Source organism: Neolamprologus multifasciatus, chromosome 23 (genome assembly GCF_963576455.1).
Source record: "Neolamprologus multifasciatus chromosome 23, fNeoMul1.2, whole genome shotgun sequence".
Classification (NCBI taxonomy): Eukaryota; Metazoa; Chordata; class Actinopteri; order Cichliformes; family Cichlidae; genus Neolamprologus; species Neolamprologus multifasciatus.
Window position 1 is genome coordinate 8,374,006 of NC_140460.1, and position 23,026 is coordinate 8,397,031.

The following is a 23,026-nucleotide window of genomic DNA, read 5'->3' on the forward strand; positions in this document are numbered from 1 at the left end:
GAGACCAAGACAAGACCAAGACCGAGACCAAGACCGAGACAAAAAAAAAGTCTTTAAACTGCAGCCAGATGCTGCTTCGTTTACGGGTCTCGGGCATATTTATGTGTTTTTGCTTTCGCACAGCCCTCCTCACCACTGTCTACTGTCTCACTCACTCACTGAAAGGACAGACGCATGCTCCACTTGACTGTTGCGTCTCTCACCCTCTCTGTTTTTCACATAATGATATTATCCTATATCCTCGCATGTGATTGGCCACAATATGGAGGGATTGGAGCGTAGCTGAGCCACTGTGTGAGAGCTGAGCAGCCAAAGGAAATTAAGTGGGGGTAGAAATGACTGAAAGATTATTAGGCTCTGTTTTGAGCTTTGTTCAAAAAAAAGAATGACTTCATATATATATATATATATATATATATATATATATATATATATATATATATATATATAGTTTATATATAGTTTAACTATATATAAACTAATATATATTAGTTTATATATAGTTTTTTAATTAAGCAGCAAGGCAGAACAAAGTCGGGCCTGTATCAAGACACAGGGACTAAACCCCAATTCAACCAGACCCAGAACTGATCCAGAATTAAAACAGGACTACAACAGTAACCAAGACAGAACCAGAATCAGAACTAGATGATAGCAGCACTAAAAATCATCTTAGACCTGCACTACACTTATTTTTTAATTCTACCAAAGTACACTATTTAGATTCTGAAAAGTTTATATAATTATTTAGCCTTGTTGAGCAAACAAGCCTGCATAACTTAATAAATATAGAATTTTAAAAGTAACAAACGCTATCTAAAAAGATACAATAGGTACGAGATACATGTTCTGATGAGTTTTTGGCAAACAACCATTTGACTAACATGTGTGTCTCACCTGCTCTTGTTCCATCTCTGTTCTGTTGTCATTTTCGTCGTCTCTCTCCCTCTTTGTGCTGACAATCAAGCCAAACACAAATATACAGTGGAAACCAGATATTTACATACTCTTCAGATAAAAACACAAACACTTTTTAATTGTAACATCAAATCAGACTAAATGTTTATTTTTTTAGATTGATAAATATAAAAAACATATTTGTTAACTTTAAGAGTAAAGAGAGAAACTGTCTGTATTTCTTAATTGTAAATGGCACCAAATTGTATTCAAAATTGAGCCACACTTATGGAGCTCTGCAATTCTTTTCCAGAATTATTTTCCAGGTGTTTTGGTTGACATCTCTTGATTTTTCAAAGAAACCTTCCCATTTCAAAGAAACAGGCTCTGTGTTTTGCCTTATATGCATCCACAGCTGTGCCACCAATTTACCCACATGGACTCTACTAACCAATCAGAAGCTTCTTAAGCTCAGAATGGAATCATCTGGAGTTTTCTTAATTAATCTTAATTAACAATAAACTTAGTGTATATGTACTCCTACATTTGATGAAAGTGATTAAAATAGACAGCTCCCTCTTTTTATTCTGACATTTAACTAATTCAAAAGACATTGCAACATTTATTTATCTAAAACAAAAGTTTACTCTAAATTGATGTTTAACAGTAAAAAAAAGGTTTTATGTTTTCTCCCTAAAGTGTATGTAAATATCTGGTTTCAACTGTGAATATACTGCTGTGTATTGAAATTCCTCTTGTTTTGCATAGATATACTGAACATACAACAACAACATACAAAGCATAATATATAAAATAACATCTACCTGAGTTTTTTCTTTGAAAGAAGCTCCTTATGTCCATTGTTGTGTTCATCAGTACACAACTGAAACCGATTTAGAGAGTTTGTTTAGCCGTGGAGGGTAACAACTGAAAATATGAGACGTAAGCTAAGACTCTAAAAAAATCAGCATTGTCGTTCGGCTTTTTATTTATCCATTTGTTGATTCACTCGAAGAGTAAGTAACGCAACCAAGTGATCAGTTTGATATCAATCTTTTGTGATACACCGTCATATTTACATTATTAGTTCAGTACGAATGATTTCCGTTGGTACCTGGTCAAACTTAAGCTCTCCTCTGCAGCAAACTCGCAGGCAGCAGCTTCTCCCCCCTCGCTCACATGGGTGCTGTGCTCAGTCGCCTAGTGCCAAAGCTCGGATCATACCAAAATCAGGGGGAATTTACGACGGTGCGCCCAGTGCTTCGTGTGTTGTTTTTGTTTTATACAGTTGTCAGTCAGGCATCTAACAAACAAATTACACTCCAAAAAACCCCATGCTTCTGAAAAAATGACCCGGGCTTAAGCCCAGTAAGACACCCCCCGCTCCGCTGATGGTTGACTCCAAATCTCCCGAACACTATGTCGATTTGAGAGCGCAAGACCGAGACAGCGAGACCAAGACCGAGACCAAGACAAAAGTCCGTCGAGACCAAGACCGAGACCAAGACAAAAGTCCGTCGAGACCAAGACCGAGACCAAGACAAAAGTCCGTCGAGACCAAGACCGAGACCAAGACAAAAGTCCGTCGAGACCAAGACGAGACCAAGACCACGTAAAAGTGGTCTCGAGACCGGTCTCGAGACCAAGAAAGGTCTCGAGACATCCAACTCTACAGATGAGCCCAATGGAATCCATCACAGAAAGAGAAAACAGGAACATTTGGATTGGCAATTTGGTAAATTCGTAGAAACCCTGTACAATGTCTATCAAAGTGACAACCACTCTCCAAATGAAAAGCAATACCATTGCTCACTAGAGTTGGATGTCTCGAGACCGGTCTTGGTCTCGAGACCACTTTTACGTGGTCTTGGTCTCGTCTTGGTCTCGACGGACTTTTATGTCGATTTGAGAGCGCAAGACCGAGACAGCGAGACCAAGACCGAGACCAAGACAAAAGTCCGTCGAGACCAAGACCGAGACCAAGACAAAAGTCCGTCGAGACCAAGACCGAGACCAAGACAAAAGTCCGTCGAGACCAAGACGAGACCAAGACCACGTAAAAGTGGTCTCGAGACCGGTCTCGAGACCAAGAAAGGTCTCGAGACATCCAACTCTACAGATGAGCCCAATGGAATCCATCACAGAAAGAGAAAACAGGAACATTTGGATTGGCAATTTGGTAAATTCGTAGAAACCCTGTACAATGTCTATCAAAGTGACAACCACTCTCCAAATGAAAAGCAATACCATTGCTCACTAGAGTTGGATGTCTCGAGACCGGTCTTGGTCTCGAGACCACTTTTACGTGGTCTTGGTCTCGTCTTGGTCTCGACGGACTTTTGTCTTGGTCTCGGTCTTGGTCTCGACGGACTTTTGTCTTGGTCTCGGTCTTGGTCTCGCTGTCTCGGTCTTGCGCTCTCAAATCGACATAGTGTTCGGGAGATTTGGAGTCAACCATCAGCGGAGCGGGGGGTGTCTTACTGGGCTTAAGCCCGGGTAATTTTTTCAGAAGCATGGGGTTTTTTGGAGTGTAATTTGTTTGTTAGATGCCTGACTGACAACTGTATAAAACAAAAACAACACACGAAGCACTGGGCGCACCGTCGTAAATTCCCCCTGATTTTGGTATGATCCGAGCTTTGGCACTAGGCGACTGAGCACAGCACCCATGTGAGCGAGGGGGGAGAAGCTGCTGCCTGCGAGTTTGCTGCAGAGGAGAGCTTAAGTTTGACCAGGTACCAACGGAAATCATTCGTACTGAACTAATAATGTAAATATGACGGTGTATCACAAAAGATTGATATCAAACTGATCACTTGGTTGCGTTACTTACTCTTCGAGTGAATCAACAAATGGATAAATAAAAAGCCGAACGACAATGCTGATTTTTTTAGAGAGTCTTAGCTTACATCTCATATTTTCAGTTGTTACCCTCCACGGCTAAACAAACTCTCTAAATCGGTTTCAGTTGTGTACTGATGAACACAACAATGAACATAAGGAGCTTCTTTCAAAGAAAAAACTCAGGTAGATGTTATTTTATATATTATGCTTTGTATGTTGTTGTTGTATGTTCAGTATATCTATGCAAAACAAGAGGAATTTCAATACACAGCAGTATATTTACAGTTGAAACCAGATATTTACATACACTTTAGGGAGAAAACATAAAACCTTTTTTTTACTGTTAAACATCAATTTAGAGTAAACTTTTGTTTTAGATAAATAAATGTTGCAATGTCTTTTGAATTAGTTAAATGTCAGAATAAAAAGAGGGAGCTGTCTATTTTAATCACTTTCATCAAATGTAGGAGTACATATACACTAAGTTTATTGTTAATTAAGATTAATTAAGAAAACTCCAGATGATTCCATTCTGAGCTTAAGAAGCTTCTGATTGGTTAGTAGAGTCCATGTGGGTAAATTGGTGGCACAGCTGTGGATGCATATAAGGCAAAACACAGAGCCTGTTTCTTTGAAATGGGACGGTTTCTTTGAAAAATCAAGAGATGTCAACCAAAACACCTGGAAAATAATTCTGGAAAAGAATTGTGGAGCTCCATAAGTGTGGCTCAATTTTGAATACAATTTGGTGCCATTTACAATTAAGAAATACAGACAGTTTCTCTCTTTACTCTTAAAGTTAACAAATATGTTTTTTATATTTATCAATCTAAAAAAATAAACATTTAGTCTGATTTGATGTTACAATTAAAAAGTGTTTGTGTTTTTATCTGAAGAGTATGTAAATATCTGGTTTCCACTGTATATTTGTGTTTGGCTTGATTGTCAGCACAAAGAGGGAGAGAGACGACGAAAATGACGACAGAACAGAGATGGAACAAGAGCAGGTGAGACACACATGTTAGTCAAATGGTTGTTTGCCAAAAACTCATCAGAACATGTATCTCGTACCTATTGTATCTTTTTAGATAGCGTTTGTTACTTTTAAAATTCTATATTTATTAAGTTATGCAGGCTTGTTTGCTCAACAAGGCTAAATAATTATATAAACTTTTCAGAATCTAAATAGTGTACTTTGGTAGAATTAAAAAATAAGTGTAGTGCAGGTCTAAGATGATTTTTAGTGCTGCTATCATCTAGTTCTGATTCTGGTTCTGTCTTGGTTACTGTTGTAGTCCTGTTTTAATTCTGGATCAGTTCTGGGTCTGGTTGAATTGGGGTTTAGTCCCTGTGTCTTGATACAGGCCCGACTTTGTTCTGCCTTGCTGCTTAATTAAAAAACTATATATAAACTAATATATATTAGTTTATATATAGTTAAACTATATATAAACTATATATATATATATATATATAAACTATATATATATATATATATATATATATATATATATATATAAACTATATATATATATATATATATATATATATATATATATATATGAAGTCATTCTTTTTTTTGAACAAAGCTCAAAACAGAGCCTAATAATCTTTCAGTCATTTCTACCCCCACTTAATTTCCTTTGGCTGCTCAGCTCTCACACAGTGGCTCAGCTACGCTCCAATCCCTCCATATTGTGGCCAATCACATGCGAGGATATAGGATAATATCATTATGTGAAAAACAGAGAGGGTGAGAGACGCAACAGTCAAGTGGAGCATGCGTCAGTCCTTTCAGTGAGTGAGTGAGACAGTAGACAGTGGTGAGGAGGGCTGTGCGAAAGCAAAAACACATAAATATGCCCGAGACCCGTAAACGAAGCAGCATCTGGCTGCAGTTTAAAGACTTTTATTTGGTCTTGGTCTTGGTCTCGTCTCGTCTCGGTCTTGGTCTTGGTCTTGGTCTTGTCTTGGTCTCGATACCCTCTGGTCTTGGTCTTGTCTTGGTCTCGATACCCTCTGGTCTTGGTCTTGTCTTGGTCTCGATACCCTCTGGTCTTGGTCTTGTCTTGGTCTCGGATTAGGCGGTCTTGACTACAAGTCTATTGCTCACAAGAAGAATTGCAGATATTTCATCACAAGGTGCCAAAGAGTCATCTCAGAGAATAGGAAGGACAGATTAGAGTTAAATAAAACACATCTCAAAATAAAAGGTAAAGCTGTCAGCGCAGGGCATGCTTGACATCAAATGGCACTGGGTCAGTAGTGTTTACTGATGATTGGCCAGAAGCGGCGAGAAATCTTAAGAGCTATAATTTTTGCTCTCTTAAGCAAAACTGTCTTGACTGCACATCATAGTGGCAAATGCAGTAAAAAAGGAGAAAATCCATTGTTTGGTGATGCCTTTAGCTTCCAGACGGTAAGCAATCAATGTCAAGGGTCCTTAACTGGGAAAGGTTTAAGACTAAACACTTTGTTGTTATGCTAATTTGTCTTATTGCACCTAAGCTCCTGAAAACACAAGATTGTATAAATATGGAGTTCCTTCTGAGTTAATGCTGTATTTTTGTTCAACACCTGTTGCTGAGATGAGAGTCGGTGTTTTAACCCAATATTCATTATATAACTGTAACTTGAACATGTTTTTACAGCCAAAAACCATTAATTTCATAAATGATGAAAAATATATGTGGACCTAGGACCACTCGTTCAATTAAGGTGTAAGACAAAGTATGGCACCCCAGAATTCTCAGTATTTTTTTTTATTTTTTTTAACAGATGATTATTGACTATATCAAAGTGTTAAATATATATATATATATATATATATATATATATAATTTTTTTAATTCCTCATTTTTTTAATGACAGATGTTGCAAAAAACTTAAAGACACCCTGAAAACTTTTCACTGATGATGTACTGATGTAGCCTACAACTCATATTTTCTGATGGGTATGGTTTTCACATAGCAAACAGTCTTAGGCTCATAAAATGGACAGTCTTCTTCTTCTTCTCCTTCTTTTTTAATTTTTACTATTTTCTTTTTCTTTTTTTACTAAAATGACCAAGAATGGCAGTCATGATAAAAGCTGGTCAATTTCCTTAAATTAACAGCGCTTCAATTTCGCTTTTCTCCTTATCTTAATAAACATAAGACAAATTTCCTGTACAAGAAAGGGAGATAATGCCATCCTATAATTCTTTGGCAGCTTTGAGATAATTTTTTTGTTACTGGCAGGATATTTTTAAATAAATTAATCTCCATGTCTTTTCTCTAATGCCACGGCATTTTTTACTGAGGTTAAGTAATAGTGTGTAGCAAAAGATGCAGGATGTTAATTTTTCTTTAGGCTTTCCAACCTTACTTCAAGAGTATCACATATATTATTAAAGAGAAAAAGGATCACAAACTCGGAGTAATGACATTATCCAATAAAACAAATGCACTTATGAAAACAAGAGTGATTATTTGATAACAGAAGATATTGTTTTTCCCCCTTTATGTGATATTTTGGGACTCGTTAAGAACAATCTCAGTATCAGAAGGCTGACAGCTCATTTCAGAAAACAAACGGATTTTTCCGTTTGTGCCCGTATTTGTGTTCTGATATTAGTCTAGGTACCCTGTGTTTAATAAGAGGGGCTATTTGCATAGCTAAGTCAGTAGTAATTTTAGATAATTACGTAATTTCTTCGCGAAATAAAGGGATGGGGGGATAATATGATAATTCGCACTGGACATTGGCCTCTGAGTCACGGAACTTGTTGCTTTGTGTAAATATCTGCTGGCTGGCTTATTGCGACATCCTGTTGCATAAAGCTCAGATCGTTTCATCTCAGCCTGCTTCATGCGCCTGGAGCACTTCAGCTTTTGATTGCAGACATGAGCCTTTGATCAGCTGTTGGGTGGGTACAAAAAAAGCAAATCGCCCAAAATAGCAAACATCGTCTGAAAAAGGCCGGAATTTGTTTTGTTTTCAAAATAAAAGTTTAAGAATTCGTCACATTTTTTGGAAAACATACAAGAAGGACGTTTTTATAGAGAATTTTATATTTTAATCCGACAGAGAACAATAATATTCTTATGTATTAAAAGGGGTGTTAAAAGGGGCAATTGTTTTAAATGCCTTGTTATTTAGGTTGCTGGCATGCTGGCTGTCATTTTTATATTTTCTGCCGACGGCAGAACATCAAATGTAACTTGTCACATTAAATGTGCATCTTGAAAACAGATTTAGAAAACACCGATGCGCCTTGTTCGTCTTGAAACTTTACAGGACTGGTTTTATTTTGAAAAACATCCGGATTAAGTACTTTATCTCACATCTGGTCAGTACTGACGTTGTTAACAAAACCAACGGTGCGCTCCGCAGTATCAGCACATCCAGCATCAGCTGAGATTGTAGATGACAGAGTCCAGACAGGAGAGAGGACTCAGAGGAACAATAATCATTGTTAGTATTACTATTACAGAGTGTTCTTAACTCATGTCTGTAGCTCGGAGACTTATTCTAGTGTTTTAAGAAATGGAAGATTTGGGAAAAGTCTTCAACGATTCACAGGTCTTCGTGTTTAACTTGTCTTCATGAAGTGGAGCGGGACGTTTAGGCGCGTTTTTGGACTTGTCCGGTGTTTCTGTGCGTGCGATGAAAAAACCCTACAATGATTTTGGCAGTCAATTAAATATGGGCGCGCACATCCTGGAGTCCAACTCCAGCGGCAACTTGACGCCTGCGGTGTCGGAAGCTGGGGCTGTCCTGCCGGGCTACCTGGTGGTGATCTTATCGGTACTTATGGTGACTCTGGTTGTCGTTGTTGTGGCAGGGAACGCACTGGTCATCATGGCTTTTATTGTGGACAAAACCCTGAGAAATCAAAGCAACTACTTCTTTTTGAACCTTGCTATATCCGATTTTCTAGTGGGTAAGTTCTCCTTCATTGTCACTTTATCCGTTCGTGTTGTCTGAGTCCATTCTTATGAATGAAACCCTTTTTTTCCCGCGCGCCCCAAGCACATTGTAATTTTCCCACACTGTAATTAGCGTCTAACTATAGATTAGCGGCGAGTTCATGATGACCTTTACATCCCTTTTGCGTTATTCACATGTTAAATTACAACGGACTACTCCGCGTAATTGTGGCATGCCTCCGTTTTATTGAAGAGCACTCACGTCCCCTCTTATAGTGAAAGCTCCTCTCATCTACAGCTTTAGTTAAATTATACCCTTGTCATTAATGAAAGAGACATATTAGATTGTTCTTGTTCCTACAATGTCACAGGTTTCCTGGAACTGCGTCTTGTCGCTAATTTTCTGCCGCATGTAATGCATCTTACACCCAGAAACTGTGAAGGTATGGGAAAGTGTGAATATTGATGCTGGTGGCTGGTGAATCACCAATGTGATGTGTGTGTGCATCTGTGTGTGTGTTTTGTGTGTGTGTTCCAGGTGCCTTTTGCATCCCGGTGTACATCCCCTATAACCTGACCGGCAGGTGGATGCTGGGCAAAGGGCTCTGCAAAGTGTGGCTGCTCATGGATTACCTCCTTTGCTCAGCCTCTGTCTTCAACATTGTCCTTATTAGTTATGATCGCTTCCTGTCAGTCACAAGAGCAGTAAGTACAGTCTGTGGAAGTGCTCATTACCACACACACATACACACACGCTCATCAAGTTCACATACAAGGCGACCACATTCAGGTCCAAAATGTGTCACTCCCTGGAACAGCTTGTAGTCTGCTTAGAATCATTTGTATTCACAGCTTCGTTCTTTCACCAGGGTATTGCTGTCAAGTGAGTGCTTTGTTCATCAGCTTAGCCAAAATATTATCAGTGCAAAAATTAGCACTGGACTCAACAGTCAAATAAACTATATATTCCATCACACAGCTCAGTTTTCTCAGAAAACAGCTGCAGAATGTCTTCTCTGGATCTTCAGGGGGTTAAATAACAGTCATTATGTCACAGTGATGTCACTGGGGTCATCATGTTTTTGTGATTGGGTTTTTGTTTTGTTTTTTTAGGTTTTTTTCAGGGGGTGTAAGAAGAAGCAGGGTGAGTCAGAGACGTGTTAGCGTGCATGAGTAGGCACTAATGCTCACTCTTAAAGCTAGAAGTAAAGGGAAAGTTCACCCTAAAATCAAATTTTTACAGCCTGTTGTGACAGTTACGTTGGTGTGAGCCGCTCAGTTTTGGTGATAGTAGCTATACAGAATCTGCCTTCTGTTGGAAAACAATGGAACTAAATGTGTAATTAAAAATATTATTAAAAATCAGTGACCAAAAAAACCCACAAACATTGTGAGCGGTTTTATTGTTAGCTAAACAAAGACTTGTTTTGCTGCTCATCATATCATGTTGTGTTATATTCAAGAGAAGGCAGGCAACTCTATAGGGATCTCATCTCATAGATGAATAAGAAGGACTACAGGCAACTAACTAGTGAACTGTCCCTTTAACTCTTTCTCAAATAAAGACAACACATAAAGGTAACATTTGACGACTAAATGAAGAGATTTGATACTTCAGTATTTGTTATTAAAGTGTGGTTTGACGAATATTAGAACAGTTTCTGGATTTTTTCTTCTGATGTAAACACAGTCATTTTAATCTAAGCAGGCTTAAAATATGACAAAAACCTCTTAGGTATATTTCACTGTCTGCTGCTTTGATCTTTGATCATTCTTTTCAGTTTTTGGCCGTTTTTTCAGTTTTTCCCTACATTTTGTACGAGATGAATAATTCTTCTGTTGCTCTAAAAGAGTCATTGACTTTAATCATGGGGGGAGGGTGGGGGGGCAGTATCAGATATAAAAGCAAAATAAATGTTTGTAAAACCTAAATATTTCAAGGTGAATATTTGTATCCTCTTGCAGTCTCTTATTTTTAATTTATTAAAACTGTTAACTTTCTCTCAACTGATACGATCTGTTGACAGCTCATGAAAATATGGCTGATGATTGGTTCTACTGCCTATTGGTCAGTTTCTTCACATTCAGCCTGTAGGGTGCAGTATTTCTTTAATTTACAGTGGAAATGGGGAGTCTTGTGCTTTTGTAGTGAACACTTGAAACTGGGGACATAATTATTTATGAGCATCTTGTATCGGATCTGTTTCACTACAGATTTTTTTCCCAGTTGCTCTTGAACCACAGACACGTTGGCAGCTTCACTTGCTTCACTTGACATATATCCAGCTGTTGAATCTGCAGAGAGACATTCTGATTGTGCGAGAAAAAGAAAAGATTGAGAAAACAACAACAACAACACCAAAGGGGAGAGCAGCAGATAGAGAAGCCCTGCAAAATGATAGCATTTAGATCGAGAGGAGGTGAAGTGAAAATGGAGTGAAAGCAAAGAGAATGAGCGACGGTGAGGGAGGGGTAGATCGGGAGAAACCAGATGTCTCTTTCATACTAGTGTTGCATCAGTGAATGTGGCTGTCAGCCTGACATTCCCCTTCTCTCTTTGGCTTCAGAGACACACCGTGGTATAAGAGCTCCATGAGTGGGTTTTATTTACAGCATCTCTCTCCTGCTCCAAAGCCACACAATGCGACAAGGGGTTCATTTGGGGAAGATACTCTGAGCAGCTGTGGGTGTTTGAAATGTAACAAGCAGTGTTATTATGATGCACAGTTTCACTGTGAGTCATACTTGTGCCTCTCTTCTGACACAGGTTAAATACAGAGCTCAGAGGAACATGACCCACCAGGCTGTTTTCAAGATGGTGGCGGTGTGGGTGCTGGCCTTCCTCCTTTACGGCCCTGCCATCATCTTCTGGGAAACGATCGTCGGCTACAGCATTGTCCCGGCCCACGAGTGCTATGCTGAGTTTTATTTCACCTGGTACTTCCTGCTGAGTGCGTCTACCTTTGAGTTCTTCACCCCGTTTGTGTCGGTGGCCTTTTTCAACCTCAGCATCTATCTCAACATCCATCGCAGGAATAAGAGTGGGGCCGCCTGTGCTGAAGACAATGCCAAGCCTCAGAAGAACAACGAGAAGCATAAAGATGGAGGCGGCTGGTCCGTGTTTTTTGTCAAGACTCGGAAGGTGATGTCAAGCGAGCCTGTCGCGATCTCTGCGGTCATCGAGGATGACGACATCTTGTCTCCCTCCTCCAGCGGGGAGCCTAACGCCAGTCAGATATTAATGCAGCGAGAGAAGTTCTCTCCGCACAGAAAAAACTCCAGGTTGTTTCAGCACACGGCCTCCTGCGTGGTGCCTGGCCGTAGGACATCGGGATCTCGGCTTTCCAGAGACAAAAAGATTGCTAAATCTTTAGCCATTATAGTCTGCATTTTTGGGATATGCTGGGCTCCGTACACTCTACTGATGATTATCCGTGCCGCCTGTAGCGGTAAATGTGTGGCGAACTACTGGTACGAGATTACCTTCTGGCTTCTGTGGCTGAACTCTGCCATCAACCCGTTCTTGTACCCTGTGTGCCACAGCAGCTTTCGAAGGGCTTTCTCAAAGATACTGTGCCCTAAAAGACAATCAGTTCAACCACAGATTGAAGTTCAGTCTTGTTAGATGAACTCAAATGAACTTGCATATTTTATGAATGGAGTAAATGTTGCTGAACACTGTAAAAAATCCATTTGATGTTCTTCTATAAAAAAAAAAAAAGGCCAGTTTTCAAAAATTAGGTAAATGTTTGCATTTAAATGAGAATTGTAACATACCTGACAGCAATACGATGACACAACACAGCTGAAAATAGCATAACATAATATTCTTATGGGCAGAACAATAGACTCTTGTAGTACCATTGGATAAATCTGCCCACGATTAAACCACCTCTCAAAGCCAGTTTCAGATTTTTCTAATGTTGTGCTTGTTCATTTTAAAACCTTCACACATTCCCTCTAAGTAGGACATTAAGTTCTTTATGTGCAGAAGGCTGTGAAATGATGGCATATGCAGTCTTAAAGAAGGTAATTACCATAATTTAGTCTAAGATATCACACATATATGAGAACTACTGATCACCAGGTTGTTAAATTGTGTTCTGTCTGAATGGAAGCACGACGCAGACAGAAATGACATCTTCACCCAACATCCAATTTCATAGCACATGAAACCCTTTCATGTTACAGTTTCAAATATACAGCTGCAATCATGCAGCGATAGACTCACAAATGCAGAGTCCTCCATGTTTAAAGCACCAGAAAAGAAGACAAGAGTGTGCTTACTGACCAGTGAGTGTACTTTTATCAAAGTAATTCTAAATATTTTATAGTTTTAATCTTATGGCAAGGAAATCTACCTGACATCTGTCAAAATGTTAAGAAAATGTCAAAGCAAAATGTGAAGCACAATGAAAAGAGAGCTGACTCAAAACTTATGTACAATAAGATCAGTGTCAGTTAATTATTTATTTCAAGGCTCGACTGGTTTACCTAAAGCTGTTTTCACACATGCAGTGCAGTCTTGAATTTATGCCGAAAGGTACATGCAAGGACTTGCTTGTAAGACTCAGTGGAACATTAAACAGTTTTTCCTTGATGCAAAGCCTGCGTGATGTCTGACTGAGCTCATGTGCGAGCAGAAAAACGAATCGTCCAGCGGATTCGTGATTCAGGGAATCATCGTGTTCAGCCTCCCTCTCGCTGAACCCAGACAGCTCCCCTGCCTTAACCAACAAAGTATTTCCAGGAGTGAGAAAGAGTCTGACTGTCTCCTGTTGTGTTCTACAAAGGAGAAAGAACACTTTTGAATAATAATATGACCTGATTCTCCCAACATAGTGCAGACATGTGAAAACCGCATATTTGATTACTTTGTGTATTGGTTATAATCTGTACAGCTGTAAGTCAGATGAAAAAAATAAAATAAAATAAAAGAAGACTGCCAACAGGCTTTTTTCCACTGTATGTTATTGGTAAAATCTGGAGGAGTAGTTACATCTATAACCTACTTTGTTGTCAAGGGTTAGATGTGAACACTGCTTTTCTTCTGGTCTCCTACTGCTTTCTTTTTTTCCCACATCAGCTTTGATATGAAACCTTTCTTTCATTCATCCAGAGTCTGTCTCTGGAGACAAAACATCCATCTCTCAGTTCCTGCAGCCCAAGTCACTCTTTTTATTTTTCAAAGAAAAGCCATCATCACTCCTGAGGGAAAAGCAAACTTTCTCGTGTCCAACTGAGACAACTTGTTCAGTCATGAGACTATTTTTCTCTTTTAATGGAGTCTTGCTAATTTGTCCACTCGGCACCTCTGTTTCTTTCCTTCCATCTTTCTTCTTTTCTTTAATTCTTTCTGCTTTTTTCCTAAACAGGTCTGTAGGGTCAAACATATATTCTTTAACTAGTTGCTGAAAATTTCTGTCTGTCATTTGTTGAAATCAGTCACAATGAAGGTGCAACACCGAAAACCTTGCTGCAATTGCTTCGATTGCTAGCATATCACCATAGCCGACTTGGGTTTCCATGTAAGACATGGACTTACCTGCAACGCTCACCAAATGCAAAAAAACTCCAGGCGACCAAATCAATCTGGCAAAGAGCACAGCAATTGGCATGGTTTTTGGTGTATTCTATTCTATTCAATTCAATTCAATTCAATTCAATTCAATTCAATTCAATTCAATTCAATTCAATTCAATTCAATTCAATTTTATTTATATAGCGCCAAATCACAACAAAAGTCACCTCAAGGCGCTTCATAGATACAGAGAAAAACCCAACAATCATATGACCCGCTATGAGCAAGCACTTTGGCGACAGTGGGAAGGAAAAACTCCCTTTTAACAAGAAGAAACCTCCGGCAGAACCAGGCTCAGGGAGGGGCGGCCATCTGCTGCGACCGGTTGGGGTGAGAGAAGGAAGATAGGATAAAAGACATGCTGTGGAAGAGAGACAGAGATTAATAACAGATATGATTCGATGCAGAGAGGTCTTTTAATACATAGTGAGTGAGAAAGGTGACTGGAAAGGAAAAACTCAATGAATCATGGGAATCCCCGGCAGCCTACGCCTATTGCAGCATAACTAAGGGAGGATTCAGGGTCACCTGGTCCAGCCCTAACTATATGCTTTAGCAAAAAGGAAAGTTTTAAGCCTAATCTTGAAAGTAGAGATAGTGTCTGTCTCCCGAATCCAAACTGGAAGCTGGTTCCACAGAAGAGGGGCCTGAAAACTGAAGGCTCTCCCTCCCATTCTACTTTTAAATACTCTAGGAACAACAAGTAGGACCCTCTTTGCAATGGATTTCACCTGGCAACAACCAGGAACCTCCAGAAACCACTTGCCAGCTGGTTGGGGAAGGCTCATTTTTCCTTTACCACTGGGGGTTGCCAGATAGTGATGGCCACATTTTCCCCGAGCAACTAGAGGTTGCCAGGGGATCGCCGACCATCTCTAGGCCCGAGGTGTTATATAGAGAAATTAGTGCTTGAATAGCTGGCATCTGTCAGTCAGCTTAGAATGATTTTTATTTTCTAGCAATAATAATAATAATAATAATAATAAATAATAAACTTTATTTATAAAGCACACTAAAAGCAAGGGTATACCAAGGTACTTGACAAAATAAGATAAGATAGGAAAAAGAAGATGGGAGGGAAAAGAGAAAGAGAATATATATATCATAATACATAAAAGTAGTTAACAACGCATAACGGATAAAAATGTATCAACGCACACCAAATATTAGCTAGGTGGAAAAGCAAGATTAAATAAACAAGTCTTTAACCATGATTTAAACAATGGCATAGAGTCAGACGCCCGGATAGCAACAGGAAGATTGTTGCATAAGACTATGGAAAAAACAGAACAGTGAGTTCTTCTCTTAGTTTGTGCTCAAAATTGTAATTCTGCACACAAAGCCTAGTGAATGAGGGCTGCGAATTCCATCACTTAACTGAAAGTCACCACTTAACACTAAATCCCTTATTTATGATTTCAGGTAGTTACGCCATTGACCTAACCTGACTACTGAAATTACTCTCATAAAACTATAGTTATTATTTGTACATTTTGTACTGAAGTATAATGGATTAAGCTGGAACCTTCAGAGCCTCTGTTTTCTGTTTCAGACTGAATGGTGTCAAGTGCCTCTTGGTACTTCCAGAAATGTCATACTATTTCTCTGAGTGTTTCACGATTGGTTAAAGGTTTATAATTGTTTCTGGCTCCTGTGAGATGGGATACGGTATGGCAGATGTTAGCTGGTGTGAATGGGTGGAAAGCATTCTTGTCTTTTTATGTTGCTGGTTGTTGTCTGTGTTTGATTCACACCTGCCAAAAAAAGAAAAAAAACATTGCAGGAAACCAGTGAGTTTTCTGTTTTGAAGATTGCTGTCAAGCTCTCATTTTATCTAGCAGCAAACACACAGTGTATGACAGAAGTGGCATTGACTTAATATTTTTCACCACAGATGAACATGATCAAAATATATCCAGAAAACTCTCTGGGGGCTGTCAGAAAAATAAAGGAAGTAACAGTATCGCTTTCCCCTGTGGGAATAACATGGGACATTTTACTTAGGAGGAAAGACCCTTGGAGACTGTTTAGCCTTGAGGATACACACAGAATTTATTGCACTGAAAGAAGAATCTTAGGATGATGCTGTTTTGTATCTTTCTGCCGTGCCTTATCGGCAACAACAAATTTAATTTGATGTCCAAAAGGTCACACGAAAGTCATAGCCCTACAGAAGCAGCTGTATAAATCATAAAGTTTGTTGCCGTTCTGCAACATCTCAGTTAAACTCTGGAACAGCTCACATAGTTAAACTTCCCGTCTCTGCATCTTGTTTTGAATACAGCCCACAGCATTAAGTGGCTTTAAAAAAAAAAGACCCTGCAGGAAAAAAAAGCTGTTTCTTCTGGGGCAAACTGGATAAATAGATTGTGGTGGTGTTGTTTTCCCACTGACCCTATTTAATAATAGTCATTTAAATGCAGTGGTTACTGTGGGGGCCTGTGAAAACCACAGCTCAAGAGTGAAAATGCTTTTGCTAAACAGATCCAAAAAAATCTGAGACCCATGAGGCACGACTGTCATCTGTGTGTCTCAGAATTCAAGAATAGAAACGGACTAGTCGAGGAGTACAAGAGACTTTTCCCCCTCGACCAAAAACGGGAGTCAATTTGGAAGCATTTCATAAAAGGTCAGTCGATAATGAGATGAATTGGCAGTGGTTTAGGTGACTTGCACAGAGACGCAGGTGGACTTGCAAATAGAAACCAAATTGCTCAGTGCCAGTGTTGACATCGTTTTTATGCGCTGTGGGAAGCCCAAGAACCAATGACAGCCTTTCAAAAAGAAAAATTGGAAGCAGTTGCCATCCTTCAGTAATTGTTAGTGAAACACATATCTGGTGAAAAAAACAGATGAGATCCTTGGGGCTGAAGACAGAATGCAGACTCCTTCTTTTTTGTTTGTTTTGCTTTTGTTTGAGAGAAATGTGAGACGTGGGAGTGAAAAAACGGTGGCTGCTGTTCACCAGACAACATATGTTTGGTGGATGATAAGCTACATGCAAAACCAAGTCGTTTAAAGAATGTAAAAGAAACACGTCCTTTGAGTGTATTTCACTGACTCTGAATGCAGCCTCTAGCTGAGCTCGCTCTTTTGATTTCAAGTCACTCTGAATATTTACAGTTAGAGCTGAGGAGTCTGTCCTGAAAGAACTGGTGGCTTATAGAAGCTACATTTGATGCTCTGTTGTCCAAAAAAGCGATTTAAAAATCAATTTAATTCAGGATATGAACGCTGGCTGCAAGGAGATGATTTTCCATTAGTTTTTTTACTGTATAGAGTACACTCTACCACAGTGAAGCCTGCCTGAGTAATGAAGAAAGAGCATCCTGTCTGACGCTGATGATGCTGATGACTCCTTAACGGGACTCACACAGCATGGAATAATTGTTTATGGTGAAGATGTGGATAAAAACATCCAGCGGCTCATGCTCATTGAGATCAATGGAAAAACAAGCATTTACTCTGCCAGAGCTCTTAATTAACCCACATGCCCTACACATGCTAATTGCTTTCAGGGAAACAATCTACAGACGGCTTTCACCACAAGAGTTCTATCAGCTATGCCTTAATTTCAGCACTGCATTAATATGCATCTGTTATGTTGCTAATTGCTGCCAGCCACTTGTCTATAGGATCAGCACTGTTGCTTTAAACTAAAGTAAAACTTTGAAAACAGGTTCCTAAAAATCTGGTGGTATATGCATTCACAATGTTTACATGAAATAACCACCAGTGACCAATCATCCAATCACAGTTGCAGAAATCAGCGGTCCAAAAGCTTTGCAGAGAAGGTATGTTTTGTCTGATGCTTGTCTGAGGTCACTTAGGAGGTCCTTGCAGAATTTTGGTGCAACAACAGCAAAGGTACAACCCTCTTTTGAAATAATCTTTGAACCTGGGATGATAAGGAGTGGTTTAGAAGCACTTTATGCTGGATTCTGTAAATCACCAGAGTCAGTATAAGGCTAACTCTGGAGTATTTTGACCTCTCCAATTTCCCCCCGAATTAGTGCATTTTATACAAATTTTAAACCGACAAGAGATGATTGACTAACTCAGTGGTTCCCACACTTTTTTTGCTGGGCCCCCCTTGTTTTGCAAGAAAAATGTTCGCGCCCCCCTCGCATGCACGCACGCACGCACGCACGAACACATTCTCCAACCCACACACCCATATTTTTCTCCATTGCGGTGTATTTCACACCTCAAATATTTAGTAAACAATTAAGCAAATACAAGTAATCTGCAATAAATGACAGGTAGTAAGGAAATAAACTACTAACTCTTTTACGCTACGTCCACACCTACACGGGTATTTTTGAAAACGCAGCTGTTTCGTCCACACGTAAACGGCGTTTCGAATCACCGAGAACGGAGATTTTTTAAAACTCCTTTTTTGCGTTTACCACGAGGAATACAGAGTTCCTCAGGCAACGTCAAAGGTATGTGCATTTTTTCACGTCACGCTGCGCGCCACGTTATTGTTTACATGAGATGAATTGCAGAATGGCAGATAGAGACGAAATACTGTTAATCTGACTATCTGCAGGTTTTACAGGCTTACATATACAAGCAGTTACTGTCCCTCCATTTAGAAAGGCAGAGGCGTCACGGTGTAATTATTTTACATGTAGTTGTTTTTTTTCCTGTGTAATAATATTCAACATTGCTATCAATACATTTTAAAAAAAATCCCTCTGCAAAATGGTTCAAAAACATAAACAACTGTTGGATGCTGTTTGTCCGTGATTAGAACGGGGGAACAAATTGTGGCAGGATCAGCCTGATGTTATTTGTATCCCACTGTAACTTTACTGTATAAAGAGCTAACATCTCCAAAATGTCAGGAGTAGTTAGTCCTTACAACAAGTGTTTGTGAACTACAAATCAAGAATGTGGGAAACTGTTTGTCCATGATTTAAATATCCCAGCACTGCTTCCAAGGAAGGGAAACCCAATCCTGCAGGGAGACCTACCTCGGCACTTGTGCAGGTGAAACCAAAGGGAAGATATGCTTCACCATATTTTCTAGTCTTTGGCTTAGAATGAAGTTGGTTTGGAAACATATTCAGCTATGCTTCATCTCCTGCTTTGCGTTTCTGTGGGCGCCCGTGCTAGCAGTGTCCAAGCATTGTTTTGTTTTTTTTTCCCTTTTCATGCCGCGCCCCCCCCTGCAATGGCTCTGCGCCCCCCCTAGGGGGCGGGCCCCACACTTTGGGAACGTCTGGACTAACTCGAGTATACACTGCATTGCATGGTTACATTTTAGATACAACAAAGGTGTGCATAACCGGATTATAATCCAGATCTAAAAGTGTAAAAAATGTTTTTAGGACATTATTCTAAGCTGGAAGTAAGATTATAATTTGAGATTTCAGAAAATCCCAAATGTTTTAAGGAACCTTGTAGAGCAGATTTACCAGTTGCATGGCTTTTCCTTGTCTGCTGTAATTAGTGACATCTTGTCAGCCTGAGGGGCAGCCAGTGAAAGGACACAGACAGGAAATGTCCCGCTTGTCTTCTTGTTGACACTGGGCAGTTTCATGGAAAAAACTGTCACAGGTCATGAGCCTTTTCTTAACAACATTTTCATTCATATTCCCACAACATTTAAACAAGACTCTGTAGGTATGCCGGGCAGTTAAAGGACTACCCTTTAGGAAAACGAAGGTCAACATGGAAATGTCAAAAACTGCAGTTTTTATAGTGACCACATGAAGCACCAAAGTCTAAAAAAGTGATATCTGTAAGAAGTGGACTTCATTGATTTAAAATGACCAGCAGGATTTTGCCTTCCACCTTTCTTCTCCATGGGGAGCTTCCTCTACCTGTAAACTGGATCTTATACTCAAGTGCTTCTACGCACTCACACACACACACACACACACACACACACACACACACACACACACACACACACATAGATATAGATATATATGTAGAGATGGGAAACAAGAATCGGTTCTTGTAGAAAACTGTTTTCTAGTAGTCCAGTTTCTTGTTAGTCTGCCTGCCCATCCGTCTTGCTTATCTGTTTGTGTGTTGGAGGAGGAAAATAGTGAAGTGGGAAACTGCATCCAGGGCAGAAACAACTGCATTATGCTGCTAACACAACTTCGGTTCTTTGCAAGCATCTGCCAAGACAGCATGTCAACGCTATGCTAGCCAATAACCCAGAGTGAAAACTGAGTGAATGTCACCCCAGCAGCCAGACCCTGAAGTTTAACAGGTAACATGCAGCCTCCCTTTCTACCTGTTCACATATCTAAAGCAGAATCACTGTGGTGACCACTTTTTTTCATCTTTGCTTTGTGCGGCCCGCTTTGTGTTCTACTAAGAGAAAGATCTTAGCTGTGTGTCCACATTAGGGATTTGTGTTGGTGTGCAGGGTTGTAGCCTCAGGTTTATATTGTTAAATGGTGCCTGTGAGACAGTGTGTTTCAGCTATTTTACAGAGTAACATGAAAGTAATGTAACGAGTAGTGTAATTAATTATAATGAATCACTTTAGTTAGTGTTCTGTGCATATGTGTAATAATATCTTTTTTGAGTAACATCTCCAACACTGATCACAAAAAAAAAGAGGGAAATACCTCAACAAACACGCACTTGGATTTCCATGCTTTTGATCCACAGCATGCAATTAATTTGCATGAATGTAATTTCTTTATTGCTGCTTAGCAGTGTTGGTGACTCTCGAAACGGAGCCAGTGAGAACCCAGTGGCAATCAATAAGCGAACTGATAAGGAACTGAATCAATAAGTGATATCAATAATGGAATCAGAATTGCTCAATTCTTATCTGTTCCCATCCTTTATCAGAATCAGAATACTTTATTGATCCCTGGGGGAAATTATTTTTTTGTTACAGTGCTCCATTATAAACCAACATTAACAAGACAGACAATACGCTAACCTAGAATAGCACAATATACACACACAAATATATATATATATATATATATATATATATATATATATATATATATATATCAATCATTAATAAATAGCTGGAAAAGAAACGTGTAGTTGTAGCAGTAACCAGTGTGTTAAGTGGATGCGTTGTACAGGGAGATGGCCACAGGCAGGAAAGATTTCCTGTGTCGTTCAGTGGTGCTTTTCGGTACTCTCAGTCTCTCACTGAACGTGCTCCTGTGACTGACCAGCATGTCATGGAGTGGGTGGGAGGTGTTATCCAACATTGTCTTAACATCTCCCACCCATCATGAGAAACATCAAAAATACATTTTGCATCCAAGATGCCATCGTTGCACCAGCAGTGGGTTCATCATCTCCCACCCTATACTGGTGCACCAGTATAGGGTCGGAAAATGTGTCCGAGGATTTCATCCCAATACCTAGTGGCAAGTGCCGTTACCTAGCCTGTAGATATCTATGTGTCTCTTCATGAATATGGCTGTGTCATGCTGCCTGTCAAAAAACAAGCAAAAAAAGAAATTACCTTTCTGTGTACTCAAACTAGTACACAGAAACATTAGATAACATTAGATACTGGTTTGTGGCACAACTTAACCTACTTCAAGGTGCAGGTAGGAGAGGATAAAACTTTAATAAGTCTGAACTCTGGCATTTCTTGTAGTAACTTTATTAGCTGACTGACTATTGATTTTGGCTTTTGGCCTTCACTGTGGTTAAAAAAAGCCCAACCCAAAACCAAAACAGAGAAGAAAAAAAAGTAAAAAAAAAAATCCTCTTTCATGTCAGCAAATGATGCACCTGTAAGGATTGGTTGAGTGCATGGCCATGCCATGTGGCTTCAGGCCAAACAACGTCCTTGGAAATGGGGAATGCTGAATATAAAAGATGACAAACTAAATAACTTATTTAGTAAATCAACAGGAGAAATGAACTTAAGAGATGGTATATCCCCCCTTTGTACTGGGCTACAAGCTGACATTAGTCAGTAAAGCAATAAATTTGTTCTGAATCTTTGAGCTTTATGAAATGCATCATATAGAGACTGTTTCAGAGTTTGCAATGAGACCCCGTCTGGACCTTCAGTTAGGCCAGCTAATGCAGAGTAATTGTTGCCTTTTAAATTCAAACCATTTCCAGTTAGATGATCTTTTCTGGCAATTAAATAGAATTTTCAAAGGAAAGGCACTGTCTAAGAGAATAAAAAGCATTATTTAACAAGAGAAGTCATATCTCAGCTGTAGAAATAATTATATCAAGGACGTTAATGTGCAGCATTTTGCAACAGCAGAGGTACAGAGAGCTACACGGTCTTTGCAAAATAATGTATTTTTATATCAAATACTGTTCAAAATGAAAGACTGAAATATGCTGAAATATGAATTTCAAAGAGAAGTAAATGTACAGGAAATATATACACATCTGGAAGTCTTCCCAAAAACACATTTTCTGAAACCACAATATTTCATGTTAGCTTTCAACAGCATCCAAATACAATCAAGCGGCACTGATTTGCTGGTTGATCATCTTGGCATTGCACACACACACAGACACGCACACAAAAAATCATTTTATTATCAAACAAGAGACCTGAATTGTCTCCAAGGTGTTGCAACAAGCTCTATTACTATTTCATATTGGTGTTTTAAATTTTAAGGCGCAAAAAGCCTCTAAATTCCACATTATTGATCGTTCCCTTAATTCACCAAGATAACAGCATCTCAGTAAAATCATTTCTCAGTCCCTAAAAATGAGATTTTTCCACCTCTGTTATCTTCATTAGATTTTGCAGCCCCTGGGATCTAATGCTTCATTGGAAGTCATTTCACCAGTCAGGAGGCAATTTACAAAGGA

The 23,026-nt window shown here is 39.3% G+C and overlaps 1 protein-coding gene across 1 annotated transcript; it reads left to right on the forward strand.

Moving 5' to 3' along the window:
* The first annotated feature begins 6,601 nt into the window (after positions 1–6,601).
* LOC146490969 (histamine H3 receptor) lies at positions 6,602–15,201 on the forward strand. Its single transcript, XM_085152006.1, has 3 exons — positions 6,602–8,666; positions 9,191–9,357; positions 11,420–15,201. Exons 1-3 carry the CDS (start codon positions 8,390–8,392, stop codon positions 12,275–12,277), a joined length of 1,302 nt encoding a protein of 433 aa, XP_085008132.1. The 5' UTR covers positions 6,602–8,389; the 3' UTR covers positions 12,278–15,201.
* Positions 15,202–23,026: the final 7,825 nt, after the last annotated feature.

Bases quoted from the DNA above. Each gene is read 5' to 3' on its own strand.
- LOC146490969 (XM_085152006.1), top strand. From the start codon at position 8,390: ATGAAAAAACCCTACAATGATTTTGGCAGTCAATTAAATATGGGCGCG. The intron at 8,667-9,190 runs GTAAGTTCTCCT...TGTGTGTTCCAG, and splicing joins TATATCCGATTTTCTAGTGG to GTGCCTTTTGCATCCCGGTG. The intron at 9,358-11,419 runs GTAAGTACAGTC...CTTCTGACACAG, and splicing joins TCCTGTCAGTCACAAGAGCA to GTTAAATACAGAGCTCAGAG.